This window comes from Gekko japonicus, unplaced genomic scaffold (assembly GCF_001447785.1).
Source record: "Gekko japonicus isolate JY-2015 unplaced genomic scaffold, Gekko_japonicus_V1.1 scaffold437, whole genome shotgun sequence".
In the NCBI taxonomy this organism is placed as follows: domain Eukaryota; kingdom Metazoa; phylum Chordata; class Lepidosauria; order Squamata; family Gekkonidae; genus Gekko; species Gekko japonicus.
Window position 1 is genome coordinate 227477 of NW_015160223.1, and position 22469 is coordinate 249945.

Consider the following 22469-nt stretch of genomic DNA (forward strand, 5'->3'; position numbering starts at 1 on the left):
GCCTCCATGGAAGCAATGGAGAAGAGAATGACAGAGGCAATACAAGCCATGGGGGAGCAGATAGAAAAAACATTGGGGGACCAACTGGAGAAGCAAACTCAGATTCATCTGAAACATCTAGAAGAAGTCCAAGAGAAGAACATAACAGCATTGAAGGAATTGGTTACTACAGAAATAACTTCAATCAAGCAAGAAATGGAAGGAGTTAAGAAGGATGTTCAAGCAAATGCAACCAAGACTACAGAGACAGAGGAGAAGATACAAAAAATAGAAGAGAAACAAGATTCTTTGACTCAACAAATTACAAGATCAGAGACAATGATGGAGTTCAGAAGGATGCAGACTCATCTGAGATTCAGAGGCATTAAGGAAACAGAGAATGAGAACTTAAAAGAAAAAATGATGGAAGTGATAACGGCTTTTCTGGGCGAGGAGGAAGGGTCAATGGACTCAGACTTTGATTTGATTTATAGAGTGAACTCCAGAATTGCAGAAAAGAAGAATTTACCAAGGGATGTAATTGTACAATTTGTAACAAGATCAATAACAGAGGAGATATTCAAGAAGCAATTCAACGTCCCTTTTGTAATAGAGGGAAACAAAATTATGGTGATGAGAGAACTCCCAAGAACAATACTGCAAGACAGGAAAAGGTATAAATCCTTGGCGGACAAACTCAGAGCTTTGAGCATCAGATATAGATGGGAGATTCCACAAGGTTTATCCTTTACGTATCAAGGTGGGAGGATTCAGATCAGATCGATGATGGACTTTTATAAATTTAAGGCGGACAATGCGGACGTCTTTGGAGAACTTTAAAATAAAACGCATAATGGAGTACAAATTGTTGTCATGGAATGTTAATGGATTAAATTCACCAAACAAGAGGAAAAGAATCAATCATTGGATACAGAAACAGAAATGCAACGTGATATGCTTGCAAGAAACACATATTAGAAAACAGGATATAAAATATTTAAAGAATGCTTTATTTGGAATTGAATTTTGTTCTGCGGCCTCAAACAAGAAAAAAGGAGTTGTGACATATGTGAAGAAGGAGTTACAACCTACAGAAATTTTTAAGGACATAGATGGCAGATACGTGGGTGTGGAATTAATGATTCAGCAGAAAAAAACATTGTTGATCAACGTGTACGCACCCAATGGAGCAAAGGAAAAATTTTTTAAGGATATAACTGACCAATTACAACAATTGACTTATGAGCAAGTTATTATGGCCGGAGACTTTAATGGGACAATAGATCGTCTAGACAGAAAACCACAAAAGGACAACGAATTCAGCGGAAAATTGCCAAAGAATTTTTTTGAATTAGTTAAGCAAGAAAAATTAGAAGATGTTTGGAGGAAATGGAACCCGATGCAGAAAGACTTTACTTTTTATTCCAATAGACATTGCTCTTTTTCCAGAATTGATATGATTTGGATGTCTGAAGAATTATCAATGAAAACACATAAGACTGAAATTTTGCCAAGATGTAATTCAGATCACAATCCGGTGGTATGGAGTTCCACAGAAAGGAAAAAACCCTTTCTGTGGAGGATTAATGAAGACTTGTTGGATAAGAAAACGGTAATTGAGATGTTAAAGGAAGAAACGAAACAATTCTTTCAACAAAATTTAAATAAAGAAACACCGATACAGATTGTATGGGATGCTTATAAAGCGGTGATGAGAGGAATTCTCATCTCGCAAAACGTGAAGCAAAAAAAGGAAAAACTTCAAAAACAAACAGAAGTGTTAGAAAAAATTGCTCAGAAAGAAAAGGAATTAAAAAAGAAGCCTGGAAAAAAGCAAATTATTAAAGAATTAAAGTTGCTGAAGGAACAACTGAATGAGACTTGGAATCAGGAAATGTATTGGAATTTAAAGAAGTTACAACAGAAATCTTTTGAAGGGGCGAACAAACCGGGAAAATACTTAGCTTGGCAACTTAAGGCTAGAAGAGAGAGAAGAATGATAACCAAAATAATAGAAGATGGAAAAGAGTTCGTTGATCCTAATGGAATAAAGAGATGTTTCTTCAAGTATTATGCTAAACTATTCCAAACAACTAGAGTTGATCTTGAGAAGATTAAAACATATTTAAAGGAGATTCCACTACCAAAAATAAGTAAGGAATACAAAGATTTATTAAATGGTCCAATTCAAAAAGAAGAAGTGATGAAGGCAATAGAAGAGACAAAGTTGGGGAAGGCGCCTGGGCCGGACGGATTTACAGCGAAATTCTACAAAAAGATGAAAGAAGAAATTTCCCCGGTCCTGGAAGCTTTAACCAACGAAATAAGAGAAAACAAAAAGGTGCCGGACTCATGGAAAGAAGCAATTATTTCTTTGATTCCAAAGGAAGGACAAGATTCAACAAATGTAAAGAACTACAGGCCAATATCTCTTTTGAACAACGATTATAAAATCTTTGCAAAAATTATTGCAGAAAGGGTGAAAAACTATTTACAAACGGTAATTTCTGAAGATCAAGCGGGCTTTTTACCCAAAAGGCAGATTAGAGACAATGTAAGAATAGTAATGGACGCAATTGAATATTATGAAAAGCACCCAGAAAAAGAAGTAGCTTTTCTGTTTGTTGATGCAGAAAAAGCTTTTGACAATCTTAATTGGAATTTTATGCACCAGATGATGGAAAAGATTGAAGCGGGACAACATTTTAGAAATTGTATTGAAGCTATCTATTCTGAACAAAGAGCTAAAATAAATGTGAATAAAGAACTGACAGATAACTTCAAAGTACAGAAAGGAACAAGGCAAGGTTGTCCGTTATCACCGTTATTATTTATCTGGGTATTGGAAATACTTTTACAAAAAATACAGTACGATCAAGAAATAAAGGGCTTGACACATAAAGGACACCAATACAAATATCGAGCATTTGCAGACGATGTAATGTTTATAGTGGAGAACCCAACAGAAAAATTGACATTGCTTTTTCAAAAAATAAAGGAGTTTGGAGAATTGGCCGGCTTTTACGTAAATAAGAATAAAACAAAACTTATATGTAAAAACATGATCAAACAAAAACAAGTGGAACTACAAGAACTGGTACAATGTGAAGTAGTTAAAAAAACAAAATACCTTGGAATTGAATTAACGGCAAAAAATATAGACCTATATAAGAATAATTATGAGAAATTATGGACTAAGCTGACTCAAGATTTTAAGAAATGGGATAAAATGAACTTATCACTGATGGGAAGAATATCAGTTATAAAAATGAATGTCCTACCACGTTTGATGTTCCTGTTCCAAACAATACCAATTCTGCATAAAACGGATTTGTTGGCCAAGTGGCAACAAGAGTTGTCAAAATTTGTTTGGGCAGGCAAGAAACCAAGGATCAAAATGAAAATACTTTGTGATGCCAAAGAAAGAGGAGGTCTACAAATGCCAAATCTTAGACTATATTATGAAGCGGTCTGTCTAACCTGGATGGAACAGTGGGTGAAACTAGAGAATGATAAGCTATTGGGGTTAGAAGGCCATGATTGTAGATTTGGTTGGCATGCATATTTATGGTATGATAAGACAAAAATGGATAGCTTTTTTAAGCTTCATGTGGTAAGAAAAGCATTGTTTGTGGTATGGATGAGATATAAAAAATATTTCCGTGATGTAAGACCATTGTGGATTGTACCAGTAGAAGTGTTAACATCTTACTCAAGACATAGAGACAAGGATTGGTTGCCATATAAAGATTTAATTAAAAAAGAGGGAACAGAATGGGTAATGAAAAAGCAGAATGAAATTGTATATGAATATGAATGGTTGAAATATATGCAGATTTATGATCTTTTTAGATCAGATAAAAGAAATTATGGTTTTAGAGAGGAAAAAAATGAAATGGAAAATGTCTGGGAGAGTGGAGGGGGAAAGAATATCTCTAAAATGTATAAAGTGTTGTTAAAATGGTATACAGAAGAGGAAACTGTGAAAGAGCAAATGATAAAATGGGCAATAAATATGAATAAGGAAGTTTTGATTGAAACCTGGGAATATTTGTGTAAAAACTCTATTAAGATATCGCCTTGTACTAATGTTAGAGAGAATTGTTATAAAATGATGTATGGGTGGTACATGACTCCGAAAAAAATTGCAAATATGAACCAGAATATGTCAAACAAATGTTGGAAATGCAAGAGTCACGAGGGCTCATTTTACCATATGTGGTGGACTTGCGAGAAAGCTGTAGACTTTTGGACAAAAGTCCACAAAGAAATGCAAAAAATATTGAAATGCTCTTTCAAAAAGGTACCAGAAATTCTGCTTTTGGGATTGAAAATGGAAGAAATCAATACGACTAAAAAGACCTTATTCTGGTACTTAATTACAACAGCGAGAATGATTTATGCACAATTTTGGAAAACAGAGAAAGTGCCAGAAATCGAAGACTGGATACAAAAAGTTCTGTTCATGGCAGAAATGGATAAAATTACGAAAAAGTTGAATAACAAAGAAGATGACGTGTTTTTTCAAGAATGGAGTGACTTTAAAATATATCTGGAAAAGAACTGGGATGTGAAACAAAACTTAATATGTTTAGATCAACAAATGATGTTATCTTGAGATTGTAATGATAAGAAAATGATATAATTGATGATGTAAAGTAATGTGGAGTGGGGGGGAAGCATTGCGGGAAGCCACTGGAGGGAGGGGAGGAAATGGGAATGGGGTAGACAATGGAAAGGATGAAATGGTTTAATTCTAAATGTTGAATTCCTAAGAAAATAAAATTTGTTTACCAAAAAAAACCAAAAAACAAAATAATCCCAGGATTTGACGTGCCACTCATGTAGACTGGGAATCTCTTTGCTATTCCATCTGGATGCCAAAACTGTTTTTGCCGCTGTTAATAGAGAATCTATTAAATCTTGCTTAAATCTAGGAATTTCTATCCCATTCCATAAGTTCAGCAATATAATTGAAGGAGAAACAGGAATTGCAAATTTAACTATTTTTGAAATTTCCGTAATAACTTGAATCCAAAACTGTCGGATAATGGGACAGGACCACCATATATGCAAGTAGGTCCCCCGGCTTCCACAATCCTTCCAACAATTAGGCGAAATTGCAGTTGACATGTGTGCAAGTTGAATGGGTGTCTTATACCACCTAGCTACCAGCTTATATGTTTGTGATTGAATATTTAAACATGGGGATAAATAGGTTGGAGTGCTCCAGATTTGAGCCCATTGGTCCTCACTAAGGTCACACATTAAGTCCTTGTGCCAAGCTAATTGATATTTTATAATTTTAGAATTTTTAAATTTGGATAGAAGTAGATATAGAAGCAGCTTTCACAGGTTTTGTATGGTGAGTAAAATGTAAGAACTGGTACTGAGTGAAATCCAGAGGTTAAATGAAGAGCTCAGTGAAGGAGGGACATGTCATAGTCAATACAGCTGCACAAGAGACCTGCTGTAGCTTGCAGTTATCACAGCCATCTGTCCAGATATGAACTAAAAAAAAACACTTTACAAAAAAAAATGGATTCAGATCAACAAAGTACTTGCAAGTCTATTGACTCTGCTTTCCACTGGCAAGATTCAGTCTTGGAGTTTAGGTCAGACCTACCTGTCCCACCATGAAAGTTAACATCAGGCTGTTTTGGGGCCATGGACCTACAATGCAATACCTTTATCTTTCCACAGACTGAAGCAAACCATCGAACAGCCAAGGCAATCCAAGTTTCACATACAGAAATTTCTTTACATAAACCACTGAGCAGGTAAAAAAGAGTTCACTCCTGAAACTCCTTAAGCACAGGGCACAGTCCAGGCAACACTGTGCCCTTGCGGTATTCCAACAGATGTATTGAACATATATTGAGCCTGCCTTGGCAGGGAGGGTGGGACAAAAATCAAATAAATCAAATAAATCAAATATTGATCCTTTCCCTTGAAACCAATGAGGCTTAAAAGTACTTAACTCTGACTCAAGTGTTCCAGAATTTTTAGATAACAAAGTTGACCTGAGTTGTAGGGTATCCAGTGTTGGCCTATCTACACTGGCTCCTAATTTGTTTCCAGGCCCAATTTAAAGTGGTAGTGTTGACCTTTACATGGTCCCAAGCTTTACATGGCTTGGGACCAGGATACCTTAAGGGCCACCTAACCCCATATGAATATCTTCTGAGGCCCTGCTTTGGGTACCCCTACTTTCTTAAGTTAGATGGGTGGCAGCCCAAGAGACAACCTTCTTGGTCATGGTACCAAAATTATGAAATGTCCTCCCCTGGGATAGGATATTCTTCTGTCCCCTTCTGTCACAGTCTTCTGCCAGAGGATGAAGGCTTTTTAAATTTCACTTGGCATTCCCTCAGTGACTCCAATGAGCCTCCTGCCCTATGTTTGAATGCCTGTTTTTATATATATGTGAGTGTGCCTATTTGTTATTTGTTTTTATAATGCTTTATTTTAAATTTTTAGCTGCTCTGGCAGCCCTGACTGTGCAGAAATTTTGCAAATAAATAACAAAGTTGGTCATTGATGTAAAACTATTTCTTTTGATCTAATATTGCGAGACCTTAATTTTTCCGACTCTGTCCCCCTACTACTTATATGTAGACCAAGTACAGTCTCTCTCTTGTTTGTGTTAAGTGCTGTCAAGTCACTTTCAACTTATGAATTAATGACCTATGAATTAATGACCTCCAAAACTTCCTGTCATTAACAGCCTTGTTCAGGTCTTGGAAACTACAGGCTGTGACTTCCTTTGTTGAGTCAATCCATCTCACATTGGGTCTTCCTTTCTTCCCGCTGCCTTCGACTTTTTCTTGCACTCCTCTGTATGCTATGGAAATGGCCTGCATCAATTTTATGGTCTGTGCAGTGTCTAAAATGTGTCTGGAAATAACAGACATTATATTGCCATACTTATAATACTGGCATAGTGTCCCATTTTCTATGATGTTGGATATTATTTCTCTAATATGAGAAGTAAAGCACATCTATAGCCAGTTTAGATCTATCACTGGAAATTGTCATTTGCATTCTGCCTGATTAAAAATTCTGTATGTTTGGAAGTCTGCATTCTTCCACGTGCCCAGAAACCTGCCCCCTCTAAAGTACTTTTTGATATTGTACGTTGAGATCGACATGGTGGCAAAGTATTAGTAAGAACCAGCCTTTTAAATGGGAAACTATTGGAAATGCTTTTGTGTGGCAACAACCCCGGCAGCTTCTCATCACATGGATTACCCTGATTGCACATCCTGTGGAAGCATTTCCAGCCATGGATAATTATCCCCATTGGCTCGTCCAAAAGCGAAAGCCTTCCTTTTGTGTTTTATTGCTTTTACAAAATATAGGAAAACATGTTGCACAAAGCAGCATCCAAGTGCTGAAAAGAGGGCTTAACATAACTTAATACAGAAATGACTGTGGCCTGTTGCTGAAATGAGAAGTTTGTCCTGAGCCACTTCGGTGGGAGGGCGGGGTAGAAATTTAATAAATAAATAAAATAAATAAATTTAGTCATGGCTGTATAGCTTTGCCTGGAGAAGGGACTTTCCGCCCATTTATATCTCTGAAATTGTGTCCTTTGTTCTAGTTCTGTGCAAGAAGAACAGGAGAAAGGTCAATGTCATGGTTGTGATGTCTGGGGCTTAGACACACATGGCAGACTCAGGAGCGGTGCCTCTCCAGTCAGACAAGCCCTTTCGATCGGAGCCTTGAACTTCAGCAACAGCCAAAACATGACCATGACAACAGAATGTAATTCTTCATTGGCAAGGCAGCCTCTCCATAAACATCACAGTTTGGACTTCAACAGTGTTTTTTGGGGAGAGTTGCCTCTCACTTTGAGGCCAGCTGGTGAAAATGACATAAACCCAAAGACCCCTCTGTCACGGACCAAATCGACCCCTTTTGAAAAAACACCCCAAGCACTGACCACAAAGGGCTCAGGCTCCCCTTATGGTCTCAAGCTTCAAGTTGACAAAACCTTTTCCGATAAACCATCAAACCATACCCAGTACTATATACATAGGGACTTGCGCCACCGGACCAGTACTTGGTCGACTGAGGATCCATACTTTTCTTCACTCTCTTCGGATGACCCATGCTCCCCAACACTTGTTGAGTCTACTGTGAGTCTGCATGAAACCATTTCCCCTATTTCACCTGTTGAGGACTCCACAGCACAGCCGTCTGGCAGCACAAAGCTCCTATCCCTGCAGTGCAGGACCCAGAATAACCTCCTGTTGGATGCCATGGAATCAGACTGCCAGAGTAAGTTTGAGAGGCCGTGTGCTACCAGCTCTTGTGAGGGAACATTTGCATGACCTTTGACTGTATTACTTATATGAACATTTTACTATTGGTGGAAAAGAGGCATTTGTAATGAGAGTGAGTATCCTGGTGAATATAAGTTATATGTTTGCATTATAAATTGAACTGCTTTAAGTCTTATGTGTGAAAATGCCCTAAGAGTGCAAAGCACTGAATAATTCTTCCATGGAGGCTATATTTTGGAGCACACATGCCATTGCATTATTTTCATGATTTGGAAGATACTCTGCTTTAAATGAGAGAAACCATTGCAGGTTAGTTTCCAGTGGACGGCCATGTTGGTCTGCAGTAGAACAGCAAGATTCAAGTCCAGTAGCACCTTAAAGACAAACAATATTTCCAGGGTATAAGCTTTCAAGAGCAGGGCTATTTTTGGGCAGGAACGCACAGGAACAGAGTTCCGACTGGCTTCAGAGTTGGCCATGCCCACTACAGCCAAAACCTCTGTGTGCGTGGCTACAGAGGAAAGGCCTGGAGAGCGAAAAACCCCCCCCAGCAACTCCAAGGCGGGCGGGCCAGGGGCAACTGGGCAAGCCAAGGGAAGGCAGAGCCTAATATTCGAATGAGCTGCACTGTCAGGGGTGTGGCCTATTATGCTAATACGTTTCTGCTGTTGGGCGTGGCCTATTATGCTAATGAGTTCCTGCTGGGCTTCTTCTACAAAAAAAGCCCTGTTCAAGAGTATGACAAAGGAAGCCCTGAAAAGCTTATGCCCTGGATATTTTGTTGGTCTTTAAGGTGCTACTGGACTCAAATCTTCCAATTCAATGTTAATTGGGAAAGGTAATGAGCAATGAAAATGAGGTCTAACATCCAGGTTACCCTAGATCCCTCAATTGAACTTGTTTAGGACTTCAGATACAAAGATTGCCATCTGGTGGTCAGAGGTTTTTGAACAGTATGTAAACAAGTGTTTGGATGCTCTCATACTTCTGCAGTGTAGGACTGGGAATGCACATTGCACTCTGGAGTTATTTATATGATTTGCATTCAGGTATCAATACATGCTCCTGACATTTTAATAACACTTAAGTATCAGAAGGTTGCCAGAGTGCTAGAGCATCAGTTCACCCAAATGAAATTGTAGGCTGTATACTAATTGTACCAATAGCAGTATGGCTTTTCCACTTGATGGCAAATATTGTGGTCTGCCATTCTTGTACAACTTCCTTTCTTTGTAACATATCAGTGAGACAATAACAGCGTACATTTGAAGCAGGAAAGGGCCTCAATGGAAGGCCACACACTTTGTTTATAGATGGCCCTGGGTTCCCTGATACCCATCTCCAGCTGAGAAAGAGAAAGTAAAAGGTAGTATCATATGTTCATAATCCACTTCAATAGATTTATGTTGCAGTGTGCATATCTGTGTGAAAATGCAGCCAGGGTCTAGGAAGACCAGAACAGATAGACTCAGGCCTTTGATACTTCGGTAAGTTAGGTATTTTCATAAACAACCCAAATCCCACTAACTTTCAGTCTTTTGGATTGTCAGATTCTCCCATATTGGATGAAGATATTCCTCCCCCACTGCCTGAGAGGACCCCTGAGTCTTTTATTGTACCGGGAGAAGCAGGTACACTCACATTGCCAAGTGAATATCATTAAGTTGATGGCAGAACTCATTTAAGATGTGGCTGTCATCCATCGCTTAGCTATTTCCACTACCGAGAGGGTTATAAAAGATACATCTTGTTTTCTACTTTACAGATGACTTTTCATTGCCTGCTTCAACCCACCAACCACTATCCAAGAATGAGAAAATTGGAATATCTAGGGAATGGAATGGAATGCCTCAGCTGAAATTATCTGATGACTCTGTGAGATTGAGACCAAACAAGGTAGTTCATTAGAGACTTTATACATCTTCCCAACGTTATTACTATAAAAGTCTACAGATTTCTGAAAAATACAAAGGCTACTATTTTGTATTACTGCATTGCTGTAGATACTATCTTGAGATTGTATAATATCAATAGCTGAAGCTAAAATAATTTTAAATAATAGGTTCCACTAGTTTTGACTTAATCACCTGGCAGAGGGAAGTCTATAGATAACAGTAAAGACTGGAACAACTTCTGAAACATATCATTTTTTCCCCCAGTGGGAGGCAAAATGGCTAACTAGGATGAATCTGGGAGATGGGGAACTGAATATATGTCTAGACAATATGAAGTTTGGCCTTTAGCATTAACAGAGCAGTCTGGAGCTACTTGTACAACTAAAGTACTTCAAGGCTCTTATAATCTCTACCACCATCAATTTCATATATACCCATCACAGCTTGGGTTCTTATTTCTATACTCAACTCTGCAATGATACAGCTTACGGGAGTGAAAAATGAGAAAGGATTTAGGAAAGAAGGATATATTAGTGGAAATATGAGCTGGTTATCTACTACTTGCTAAAAGCAGAATTAAAAAAATCATTTAACCTCTTAGTGGACACAACACATTTGACATAAGTTGGCACCAGTGTTCCCTCTAAGCTGAGTTAATGTGAGCTAGCTCACAGTTTTTTAGCCTCTGGCTCACACATTTTTGTCTTAGCTCAGGAAGGATGGCTCCAGAGCAAACTGATTTATGCAGTAGCCAAAATTGCTCGCTCACAACTTTAATGCCAGTAGCTCACCAAGTAGAATTTTTGTTCACAGGGCTCCACAGCTTAGAGGGAACATTGGTTGGCACCATTGTCAATAATCAAATCTTTCCCACCCCTTAAAACACTCTATCTCTTGAACCAAGAGACTCTTTCCTGTGAAGCAGTTTTGGAAACCCACTCTGTACATACAAATCTAAGAAATGAAATGTGTACCTGCCTTCTGTAGCACATAAATATTTGGAGGGCTTACTTGCTGTTCATCAACTAGTCACTAAACGTTAAATATGGTCTTGTTGGGCTAAAAGGAATATAAAGATTCTCTTTTTATTTATTTTTAGAGTATGAAGCTACAAAGACCAAGATCAGGTACAGATTCTCCTGATTCTTCCATTAACTATTCTGTCCAATTACCATAGCTGCTTAGTTTATAATGAAAAGATATTATGTTATTGTAGCATACCATTACATAAGTAAGTGCAGTCAAACCACAACTGACTTATGGTGACTCCAGTAAGGGGCTTTCAAAGCAAGTGAGAAGCAGAGGTGGTCTGCCATTGCCTTTCTCTGCAGAACCTTCCTTGGTGGTCTCTCATCCAAGTAGCAACCCTGCTGTTCTGCTTCAGGCAGGTGCCGGCATACACAGGGTTAACTCAGGCAGATAATGGGAGCTGGTTATCAGAGGCAGGATGCCAGAGTTTAATAAACAGAGTCTATAAATTGTACAAAAGGTGTCTAATCAGGCCCAGGTCAGTTTTCTGATACAGCAACAGCAGGTCAGTATTTAAAGTAATATCTTGAAGCCATATGAAGGGATCCTCTCCCATATGTTTATATGCTTCGAGCCCTACATCACGCCTGCGACAGCTGCTTCACGTCTCCTCTGGTGATGTTTTTCCTTCCTCTGCAACTGATTGCTGGTGCTGAGCTCTGAGGTGTGCTGATCTGCACCGGGACTGTAAATCCCCTCTACACCTGCACTGATGTTGCTCTTGTGGACCTGGGGATCCTGGAGGAGATAGGGCAGCTGGCTGACCCTGAACTGTCAGCTCCGGGTGGGGGTGGGGGATGAAACACGCATCTCATAGCCTCCTAACTGCGATTCCTTCTTGTCTGATTGTTCAGCTGCAGCTGGCTGGTGGCTGATAGGCATGGAATCCAGCTGTTCTTCATCAGAGGAGTCAGAGCTGTCTCCAGGGCCTGGCTGTTCCGAGATCTGACAAGATAGGGCTATACTTTACCTCCCATAACATTCCATACTTCATAAGAATTGTTTGCATCTATTGTTGGTGGAAACCTTTTGTTAGCATCTATTGTTGGTGGAAACCTTTTGTTTAACGGGGTTCTAAATGGTTTGCCAACAAAGTTCTGTGAATTTGTTGTGGCAAATCAAGGTGCCTTGTTATTCATTTCCCCCTTTTGTTGCAAAAGAGTAAAGAGCCATTGTACCTTCAGGTTGCAGACAACACTGACAGTCTAACAGAGCACGTGCTGAGATGAGAGGTTTTGCTTTGAAGTGAACTAATGGAATATTTTGTTTCATCTATCACATGTGACATCACAGAGTATCATCGGGATCGCTCCTCTTCCCCTCCCCCACTGCCTGAAAGAACCCCTGAGTCCTTTATTCTTGCTGATGAGGAATGTGAGTTTGATATTGTTTGCTACCTTGGCACAACGACTTGGGATAATAATTACAGTTAAAGATGCAACTTATGAAGGGCGAGGGGAAAAGTTAGACAGCCAAAGCAGTAAAAACTGGGATGGCCCTGCTGATAATGAGTGTGGAAGTATTAATGCAACAGAAGATGAAAAGAGACATGTGTGTCTGGCTCAGTCCCTGGCTCTTTGCCTATATTGCAGCTTTGCCATATTTAGTTCTGTGACACAGCGATGAATACATATGATCAAGCGACTTGCCAGAGAACCATAGAAGCCTCAGAGCATTTTAGTGTTAATTACACATTGAATTATCTTGGAGAAATGAGTCAAAAGGTAATGAATAATCTGATTTGGGGATGAAAAAGGGAAGGAAGGAACTTGCTCCAAGACCAGTCATTCCAGGATGTATTGGAATGAAGACAGTGGCATGAATGTGGTGTGATAGACTCATCATTGCTCACAGTGTACACACTCATTTCTTTCATCCCATTTGGTTTTGATCAGACAGGCTTTGGAGGTATCTGAAGCACTCCAAAGACTCTATATTGAGGAAAGGAGGGCAGAAGGAATGAGTGTGCACATTACAAGCAGCAATGGCTCTATCATGCCATCTTCAGTGGTTGCCAGTCTTGGTGTGTGTCCTTTCTTATGGAAAAATGATGCTTGTAATTTTTAAAAAAATGAACGCCTTTGTTTTACAGCAATACATCTTGTGTCTTCCCCCTCCAACTCTGAGAAATAAATCTCTTTGTAGCCTTTAGCCAGCCAAGCAGTGTTTAAGGAGTAGTTATCTATTACATAGTCTTATCCTACATGCGATTCAGACACGGTGCATCTCCATTCATCTTGCTCTCTTCCTGAGGCACACTACAGTTCAAATGAGAGAAAAGGAACATTTGGGCTTGTAAGATTCAGGATTTAGCAGGGTTTAGCATCGGAACTTGTTTTTAAGTTAAGTCACGGAATATATCAACCATTTAATAAATAAAAATAGCACTGATTGTGGAGAGATTGCCTTTTCCTTAATACTGATTGTCTTGGACCCACTAGAGTGTTTCCATGGATTGATGAATTTCTGTCCATGGGGTGTGTTTTTGGTATTTTGCCCTCTCCCTGCACTCCAAAATGGTCCATGAAATGATGCTCTTGAAGGACAGAGAGTCCTCAAGAAGAGCATTTCATGGGGCCTTTTAAGGTACAGGAGTGGGGGGGGGCAGGCAATCATGTCACACTCCATGGATGGGAAACTTCCCATCTACAGAATGGTAGATGCCTGCCAGTTAACTACAGCTTGTCACCCCCAAATGTAGGAATAAGAAGGGCATGAGTTTGTAGCAGGAAGGGGCTCTGTTAAACAAAAGGGCTCTGAAACATTTGGAAGCACTGGGACTACAGCCCTTTGCTACAGGGGATTAGGCAAAATAACCTTCATGTCCTTTGCCACCTTGCACTTCTAGTAACTTCACTCAATTTAATATATATATATATGTATATATATATATATATGTGGGACACGTTACACACAGGATCTCATGGAAAAAACTCAGTTATCAATCAGGCTGTATATGAAGACAGTAACAGCATATGGGGAACCTATGCAGATGGAGATGGATTAACTAACTGGTGCCATTGATTATAACTATTATATCTATTATTATTGCTATTCGGTTTTAATTAATTGCTGTATTATTTCAAATAGTGGACTTTCTATTTATTGTATTGTTGTAACCTGCCCTGAGCCTGCTTGTAGGGGAGGGAGGGCTAGAAATAAAATAAATAAGGGGAAGTTATCCAAACTATACATAAGATGCTTTAAAATATAGATGTGATTTTGGATTCTCAGGTACAACCCAGTTCATATTGAGAACTGTCCATATAATAAAGGGGAGGGATTAAATGGGGGGGGGGCTGTGGGGGGGGGGGGTGGGTGGGGGAGGGGGGTTGCTGTCTGCCTGCGTAAGCCACTTCATAGCATTTTTAAAAAAATTAATTTTTTTTGCTGAGTGTATTTTGTTTTCCTAGGTCTACCATCAGTTTGGAACAATATTGTAAACCCTGGAGACTCTGGGGTTAAAGCAGCTGACAAGTCATCAAAGGAAGCAAAATGTTTTAAGAGGAGTAAGGTATACAAAACAAAACAAAAAAGGGGGAGGAACAAAACAGAGAGAGAAGAAGTGCAGGGGGAGGGCGAAATACCAAAACCCCACCCCCAAGGACAGAAGTGTGAGGGTACTTTACAGAGTACAAGAAGCCAGATCCCTTTCCTGACGCACTTACAATATAAAATTTGACATAAGGGAAACAATAAACGAATTGGAGGGGGGAGAAGGTGGTGACTGGGGGGGTGTACATTTGCAGTAAACCGAACTTATTGGTATTTTTCAGATATTTTTTAAGTCGGTTACAGAATGAGGCTGTATTTTGGCTATCAAAGGCTGCGATCACTTGCGCCTTTAGATCCGACACAGGTGCAAATGACTGACAGATCTAAAGGGAGTGATTGGACAACCCTTGCTGCTCTGCCACAGAAGCGGAGTTAAAAGACACTGGGGAAAGTCCGGTAGTAAATGGGTTCTGATGGGCCACGGACAGAATTTCCCCTGTCTGATTGCACAAGCATGCTCTCATGCCGTCGGGATGGTCTGATCAGGTCATCTCGGCTCCGTGCCGTTCCCCCCCCCCCCCCAGTATGCGCACCATTCCATACTCAGGCCCTCAGTGCAAAGGTGTGATTCCTTGTTTATGTGCTTGGGAAACAAACGGCCAAAAACCCAACAACTCACCTGCAGTTGCGTCTGATCACACAGTAACGGGCTGAGCCCACAGCTACAAAGGGATGTGTGATCTCGCAACTGCATGTCAAATTCCTCCGGAGGAGATAGCCTTGCTTCCCCTCCGCTTCAACTGGAGTGTGTGACCGCAGCCCAAAATGGCCAAGCCCCCCAAATATTTGGGATTTTCAGGGTCACCGGATAGCCGAGCGTAAAGGGTATTTAAAGGAATTGCGGTCCCTTTATATGCCCTCTGGTCCAATCTATTTTAAACTTTGGAGGGGTGAGGAGAGGTACCAGCAGCAATGCTGCAAATTGAGATTTAGGAATATCTGGAAATACTGATTTTTTTTTGAGTTCAGTATATCCAAACCTGAAAAATACTGGGGGGTGGTGGTGGTTGCACACCTCTAGAGGTGACAAACAGATCAAGAACATGTGTTAATTTCATTCATCCGTACTTAGGCTTATTGAGCAGGAAAGGAATACGAAGGGGCTGTGCTGAAGACGTCACAGAAAATGTGGGTTTGAGGAAGGGATATGAAAGAAATAGGAGAGGTGTAATAGGTTGTTTTAGGTCTGAAGGACAGCAGAAAGGGTAGAGTTTCTTGAATGACCAGGGAATCTTTGGATGGCTGAGGGATATGAAAGTTACAGAGAGAGGCGTATGGCAATAAGAGAGTGGACTGATGGTGGGGGAAGCTGACCGGGGCAGGGGCTTGGAAGGTAAGGATGAGTGGTTTGTTTTGAATTCAGGACATGACCAGAAGCTAGTGCAGGGCTTTAAGGAGAACCATCATATAGATCCAATGAGGAGCAAGGTAAATTATTGGGTGGCAGAGTGCTGAACGTAGGTGGGGATCTGAGGTCCACCAATGAAAGACTGAAGAGGAAGAGGTTGCAGGAGTCAAGGCAAGAGCATGGAGACAGAATTTTTGCCAAGGGAGCAGAGGAAGGGCCCATAAGTGACATGACCTGGCAACAAACTGAATATGAGGAACGATAGAGAGATTAGTCAGAGAAAGCCAGAGATTTGTGTCTGTTTTGCAGGGAGGATGGTGATGCCCGCAAAAATGCAACGTGTACAAGGGGAGGAAAGAAAAGGGGTTCAGACTTGGATTTCAGCCTGTACCTTCAAAGGAACATGGATCTTTTTATCACACTACTTATGCAAATATTAGTTGTTCTAAAGGAACTCAGATATTTTCCCTCAAGGTAGTACTTCGTTCAGTGGGAAAATTTTCCCAGGACTGGACCCCTCTCCCCCTAGCATTTCTATTGTTGTTGGGAATGTATAAGTGTCAGAAGCTCCTGTTGGCTAATATCTATGCCAGCATTAATGATAGCTTCCCTCTATGCCAGCATTTGTGATGAATGATAGCTTTCTTCCACACATGATTAAGTGTCATTTGGTGTTCCTTGGAGGCAGCATGTTTTCTGCCTGTACTTCCCGAGCAAAAGAACCCTCATCTAGCATTTTAAGCAAACCAATTTGATAAACACCGGGAAGCCTGCACTCTCCCTATGCAGCAAGGCCACCACAATTCGGACAAATAAAGTCTTCCAAAGCAGCTCATAGGAAGTAAAACTGAACATAAAATGCTCGTGTCGTGCCGTATATAAAGGTTTCAAACCTAAAACAGCAAGGCCTATAATGGGAGGAGAGGGGAGGGGGAAAGTAGAGGAGACAGAGCAGTTCAAGAATTAAGTGACGAGTTGCTAAGTGGGATTTCTGTCCAGTTTGAACCATGCTCATCTAACCTTTCAGGCCTTGTTAGACTGAAGGTGATGCAACTGCCCAAAGGCCATTAAGCCAGTGGCAGAGACCAAGGGGTTATCCCTTTGCTAGTACAGTCATAGGGCAACTGGACAGAATGCTCTCTGGGAGGAAGAGGAAATAACATGCTCCATGTTGGCGATGACCAAATGACTGGTAGACATTTTTCCTTTTCCCATGCATCTTTTGTTTTAAGGTGTGCACTCTCCTTTTCTAGTATAACCCACATATCTTCAAATGCTGCTTTAAAAAAAGGCTGTGAGTACAATTAGTACTGTGCTAAAAGACTTTCTCCTCCCATCCTGACCAATATATAGGGATGGGATGTTTGGAGCATTAAACTAGAGCTAGCCCACCTATAGCACTCAGAAATAGCTAAGGTTCTCTAGTGTCTGAAAAGACCCTAAGTGGTAAAATAAAAGCCTGGGACGTTTCTTATTGATATTACTAGGGGGAGCTCTAAGCAAGAGAGAGAAGCAAATATTAACCCCCTGCAGCTTAGTTATATAACTAGGTAATCCACTGTGATAAATGCTTTTTAGGAAATAGCTAAGGAAATCAAGGCCTTATTATATGGTGGATTTTCCTCAGGTCTGACCTGGGGGCTGTTGATTAAACATATGCTATGAGTTCCATGCTCAGAACTCAGTTTCCAGACATGCAGGGTCTGGGTTTGGATGAGGACTGTAGCACTTAATGCTTTCTCAACTTGTCTCTCTCTCTCTTTTTTTACAGAGCTTGAAAATCTTACGAAATATGAAAAACAGTAAGTCTTTAGAATATCTAGACTGGGCAGAGTGTGATATTGTGCTTCAGACTATGAGATGCCAAAGAACCATAACCCCTAATGATTCTATTGGGAGCTGAGAGCACTCAGTGGTGTAGTGGTTGAATAAAAACTTGCTCAATGGTGTAGTGGTTGCGGGGGGAAAATGCTACTATGCTATCTTTCATTTGGCATCTCAAGGTTTATGAAAACAGGAATTAATTAAAGATCCACATTTCTTTGCAGACTTTTAACTGGACAGAGAATGCAGATTGTTAGTGTGAAGTCTGCTGTGGCTTGCCATTCCATTTTGTGTATATAGGAATTAGACATTTTGCACAAAACTTTGCTCAGAGAAGCTTTTGTGTAAAAGCTGGACTATACATTATGGTCCCCCATAGGAAATCAAGATCCCCGTGGTAAGCTTCCCATCACCCAATTGTAATGCTTAGTTGTGCTCACTGTATGAATTGCGCTTTCATGTTGTGAGTTCTTCCTGTTCCCCATAAGTTTAGACCAGCTGTATTGGGGGGGGGGAGCTCCAGCACAAAGCCTCATGAACAAATATGCTCATTTTAAACTCAGTTCTGTATAGCTGATGACAAATATCCCTGCACTGATCTACAATAAGCCACATGGGTGCTAAGTAGGGATGCCATTCCCCAGTTGGGGGCGGGGGATCTCCCGATTTTCTGGGCTCCTGCCCACCGCTGGCTACCTTGCCAGCAGGGGGCAATCCCACCCCCAAACATGATGTGCTGACATTACACAGGAGTGATGTCATCAGGTCAGCGACACTGGTTTTCGGGCAAAACTCTATGGTTTGAGGTCAATATTACCATAGAGTTTTGCCCAAAAACCAGAGCATTGCCAATGTGATGACATCACTTCCGTGTGCCATCAGCACATCGTGGTCCTCCACCCCCCACTCCCGGAAAGTCCCTCTCCCTCCCCTGCCTCCATGATCATTGGACCTGGCAACCCTAGTGCTAAGGCAGTTTTTATGTTTTGCTGATAGAAACGATTTGCTGCTACAAACTGTTTTCACTTCTAATGTTTGTACTCTAATGAATCCTTGGTATGGTCAGTAACTTTTAAACCTAGGGCAAGGCAAAGATGACAACACTGGGCAGCTGGATTTGGAAAGTAGAGAAGTGGCAGTGGCAGTAGCACAGACAGTGGGAGAGAGGAAGAGGGTCAGAGTTAGTATAGCCTGTTTGGTGAAGGAAAGGTGAGAAGGATGAAGAGAAACAGTACAGTTGGATCTAGGGTGTATGGTAGGGTTGCCAGGTCTGATGATTGTGCCAGCGGGGAAGGGAGAGGGACTTTCCAGGTGTGGGGGCAGAGCGTCACAACGTAATGTGGAAGTGACATCATGTTGCCGATGTTGCATGGCAACACTCTGTTTTTTGGGCAAAACTCTATGGTAAATTTGCCCTCAAGCCATAGAGTTTTGTGCAAAAACCATAGCATTGCTGACATGATGGTGTCACTTCCACATGACATCAGCACATCGTGTTTTGGGCGGGATTCCCCCTGCTGACCGGAGTTGGGCAGGAGCCTGAAAAATCAGGGGATCTCCTGCCCCCAACTGAGTCCGGTCTTCTTTTTATGGATCCTTTTGGACCTTTTGCATGGACTTATATATTCTATAATGTTTGAGCTTTATGTATTCAGATTGAAGAGCTTTGCTCTCATACTTAATTGTGTTGTCCCACGGATGTTTTCTCTTTTCCCCAACTGGGAAATGGCATCCCTAGTGTATCGTGGGGGATACTAAGTAACTCTGTGTGCAGAGCCTCATCTCATAGCAGGCACCATATTGCATAAAGCCTGTATGTTTACATGCATTAATCAACCTTCAGCTAAGGTCTTCCACTATTTTTCTAGACATCTGTGGTCCATCTTCACTAGAAAAGTCTCCAGAGCCTAACCAACCCACTCACTCCATCTTGAGCTTTGGTATGTATGTTTCAAATGGGAGGGGGGGTGTTTTCCCAGTGTTCTATGCCTATTCACTATGAGCAGCTTAAAAACTCTAGTTGCAGCCACAGATATCTTAAACAACCCAGTTGCCAAGTAACTCCACACAGCTCCCCTTTTGCCATTGGGTATTACTGAAATCCCAGGTGCTTAGGCAGTCTTGGTCCTCCCAATACGAGTTTTATGTCTGCTCTAATCCAGTCTTTATAGTGGTGGTATCCTGGCACCTCCCTCCATTATACCCATTCAGAATGTCACATAGGGAAATCTGATTTCTTTGGAGGCACTGTCATGCTATTGCTTTTATTTTGTGATACCTGATTGGCTGCAATCACTCAAGGATGGAAGACATCTGTGGAAAATTGGTGTTCCAGCAAAGAGGGAAAACAACTGTTGCAAATGCTGTGAGAAATCCTTGCAAAAGTACACTTTGCTGCTACACTTTCTCTCTGACCTCTCTGCCTTGGTATTAAGCATAACATTCCTTTTAGTTATTCTTGCTCTGCTAAATTTTAAAAATGGTTAATTTGTTTGTTCGGCTTACATTAGGAAACAGTGCTTGCACATTGTTTTAAAATCATTACTACAGGATACTTGAATAATCACACTCTTCAATAAGACCACTCTAGAGTGAGTGGTTTAGAGACATGTCCTTTTATATTTGTTCATACTCGGCATTAGCTAAATTGCACATTTGTCCTGATTATCACTCTTGTTACTTGCTGCTTCATAGTGCTCTATTCTTACACACTCTAGCCTCATGTAGAATTTTGTAAATGGTGCCCAACATTTTCCCGATTTTATGTTTCAGGCTTTGCAAACCGATTTTCAAAACCCAAAGGACCAAGAGATCCGCCACCAAATTGGAATATTTAGTATATATTCAAAAATTCATCCCACCCCTTGCAGACCTGCCTGGTTCATCTACCTTCCTTTGTCAAATATCCTTCTCAATGAGACCACTATTTCAAGAAAAAGACAGAACATAGAATATGGATTCTCTGTCAACTGAATACAATACAACTTCACCAGTCAATTGATCTGGATAGCAACTGTCACAAATGGGAATCAAATGCTTTGTTATTGCTAAGTTCCTGTTTCACGTTTTCAGTGGACTGTTTCTCCAGCACTGTGTTTTTTGTTATTTCTACAAAGAATTATGTTTGGGCTCAGGCCTGTTCAGAATCTTGAAGATCCTGACCCCAGTCTAAGATGTAAAGACAAGCCCTAGTATTGTTCAGATGGGACAGAGCTCTGGATCATAGTTATTTATTATGAATTTGTATGCTTTCAGACTATTCTTGTGCTCTGTGGCTTTTGAGTTGTGACTGAAACTGGTAGTGAATTTATCTGTTACACGGAGGCAACATTATTTGCATGAATGGAGTAGTTGCCCATTGATGGCTGGTGGACATTTGAGCACTTTTTAATACTGATATTCTGTGATCCCAATGTGTTATTTAAAAAGAGTTCGGCATCCTCTCAGGTTCCCTACCCAGAAAAATCAACAAACAGCTTTAGCTGTCACTTAGAAATGGTACTAGTTCTTCTTCTTACAACGTTTGCAATTTCAACATATAAACCGGATTGTTTAAAATTATTATGGGCCTTGTTTAATTAGGGAATAATTCCCAGCAAGTTGTGTCTGAATATCTGAGACAAGACTACTTTCTAAAATTTCAGAGTCCCAAATCTGTAGCCTGAATATTCAGCATCTTGTCAGCCTTTTCAAAGCCTGTAGTCTGGTTTGTAAACAGAACATCTAACATTTGGAGGGGTTTTAAAAATTGCCTTCTAACTTTTAGGACATACTATGGTTAGATCTTTTACATTTCCACCACAGGTTTGAGGACAAGGATGGTGGGACTGGAAAGGTCCTATGGCCTAGAACCTGGTACTTGGTTGGATCCAGTTATCTGTCTGTGGAAGGCATGGACATTTGCAGATTTTCCCAACAAACCTCTCCCCCAGAAGCCATTACTGACTCAAGGAAACTTGATTACTGGGTTTACAGGACCCATGTTGAGTAATAGCTACAAAACTGTGGTCTGCAGTGAGAAGGAGGAAGAGGACAAAACTGCCTTTCTGCCTCTTCTGTTTGCAGTTCTCCTCTGACAGAGGAAAGGGTGATTTCACCCCTCCCCTTTTCACTTTAGTCTACTGATCTGCATGGCTGTTACTCGACATGGGTCCTATGATGTAATCAACTTGCCCAGAATTAGAAATAGCTGTGAAGAGCAGAAGAAAACTGAGAAGGTCCCCTCATACAAGAATTGCAAATCCCTGAATCTACCCATTGAAACATTCTTCTCTAGGCTGATATGTTCAAAGTGTGCCTTTAGCAGTGGTATGTCCTGCCAGAGATGCCTGTCAGAGAAGGTATTTGTATTGTAAAAACACACCCAGATTGCTGAAGCAAGTGAGATGCATTACTCTACAAGAAAGAGCAAAAATGAGGTTGGTGGGACTCCAGCAAAACTTATATCTAATTTTTTTTCTTCTCCAAAATATGTTGAAGAGTCAAGCTTAAGTAATGTTTAAATGATGAAATGTATGCAGAAATGAAATGTTTTATTTATTTCCTATGCCA

At 40.6% G+C, this 22469-nt stretch overlaps 1 protein-coding gene across 1 annotated transcript in view; it reads left to right on the plus strand.

Annotated features, from left to right (window-relative positions):
* PTPN22 (protein tyrosine phosphatase, non-receptor type 22) overlaps positions 1–21100 on the plus strand; it is a 50208-nt gene extending 29108 nt beyond the window's left edge. Inside the window, exons 12-21 of the mRNA XM_015411403.1 lie at positions 5683–5759; positions 7583–8262; positions 9818–9898; positions 10033–10163; positions 11262–11289; positions 12485–12565; positions 14605–14705; positions 17866–17896; positions 19787–19858; positions 20691–21100. Of these exons, the coding sequence (XP_015266889.1) occupies positions 5683–5759; positions 7583–8262; positions 9818–9898; positions 10033–10163; positions 11262–11289; positions 12485–12565; positions 14605–14705; positions 17866–17896; positions 19787–19858; positions 20691–20755 (1347 nt within the window). The 3' untranslated portion in view covers positions 20756–21100. The remainder of the gene's footprint in view (positions 1–5682; positions 5760–7582; positions 8263–9817; positions 9899–10032; positions 10164–11261; positions 11290–12484; positions 12566–14604; positions 14706–17865; positions 17897–19786; positions 19859–20690) is intronic.
* Positions 21101–22469: the final 1369 nt, after the last annotated feature.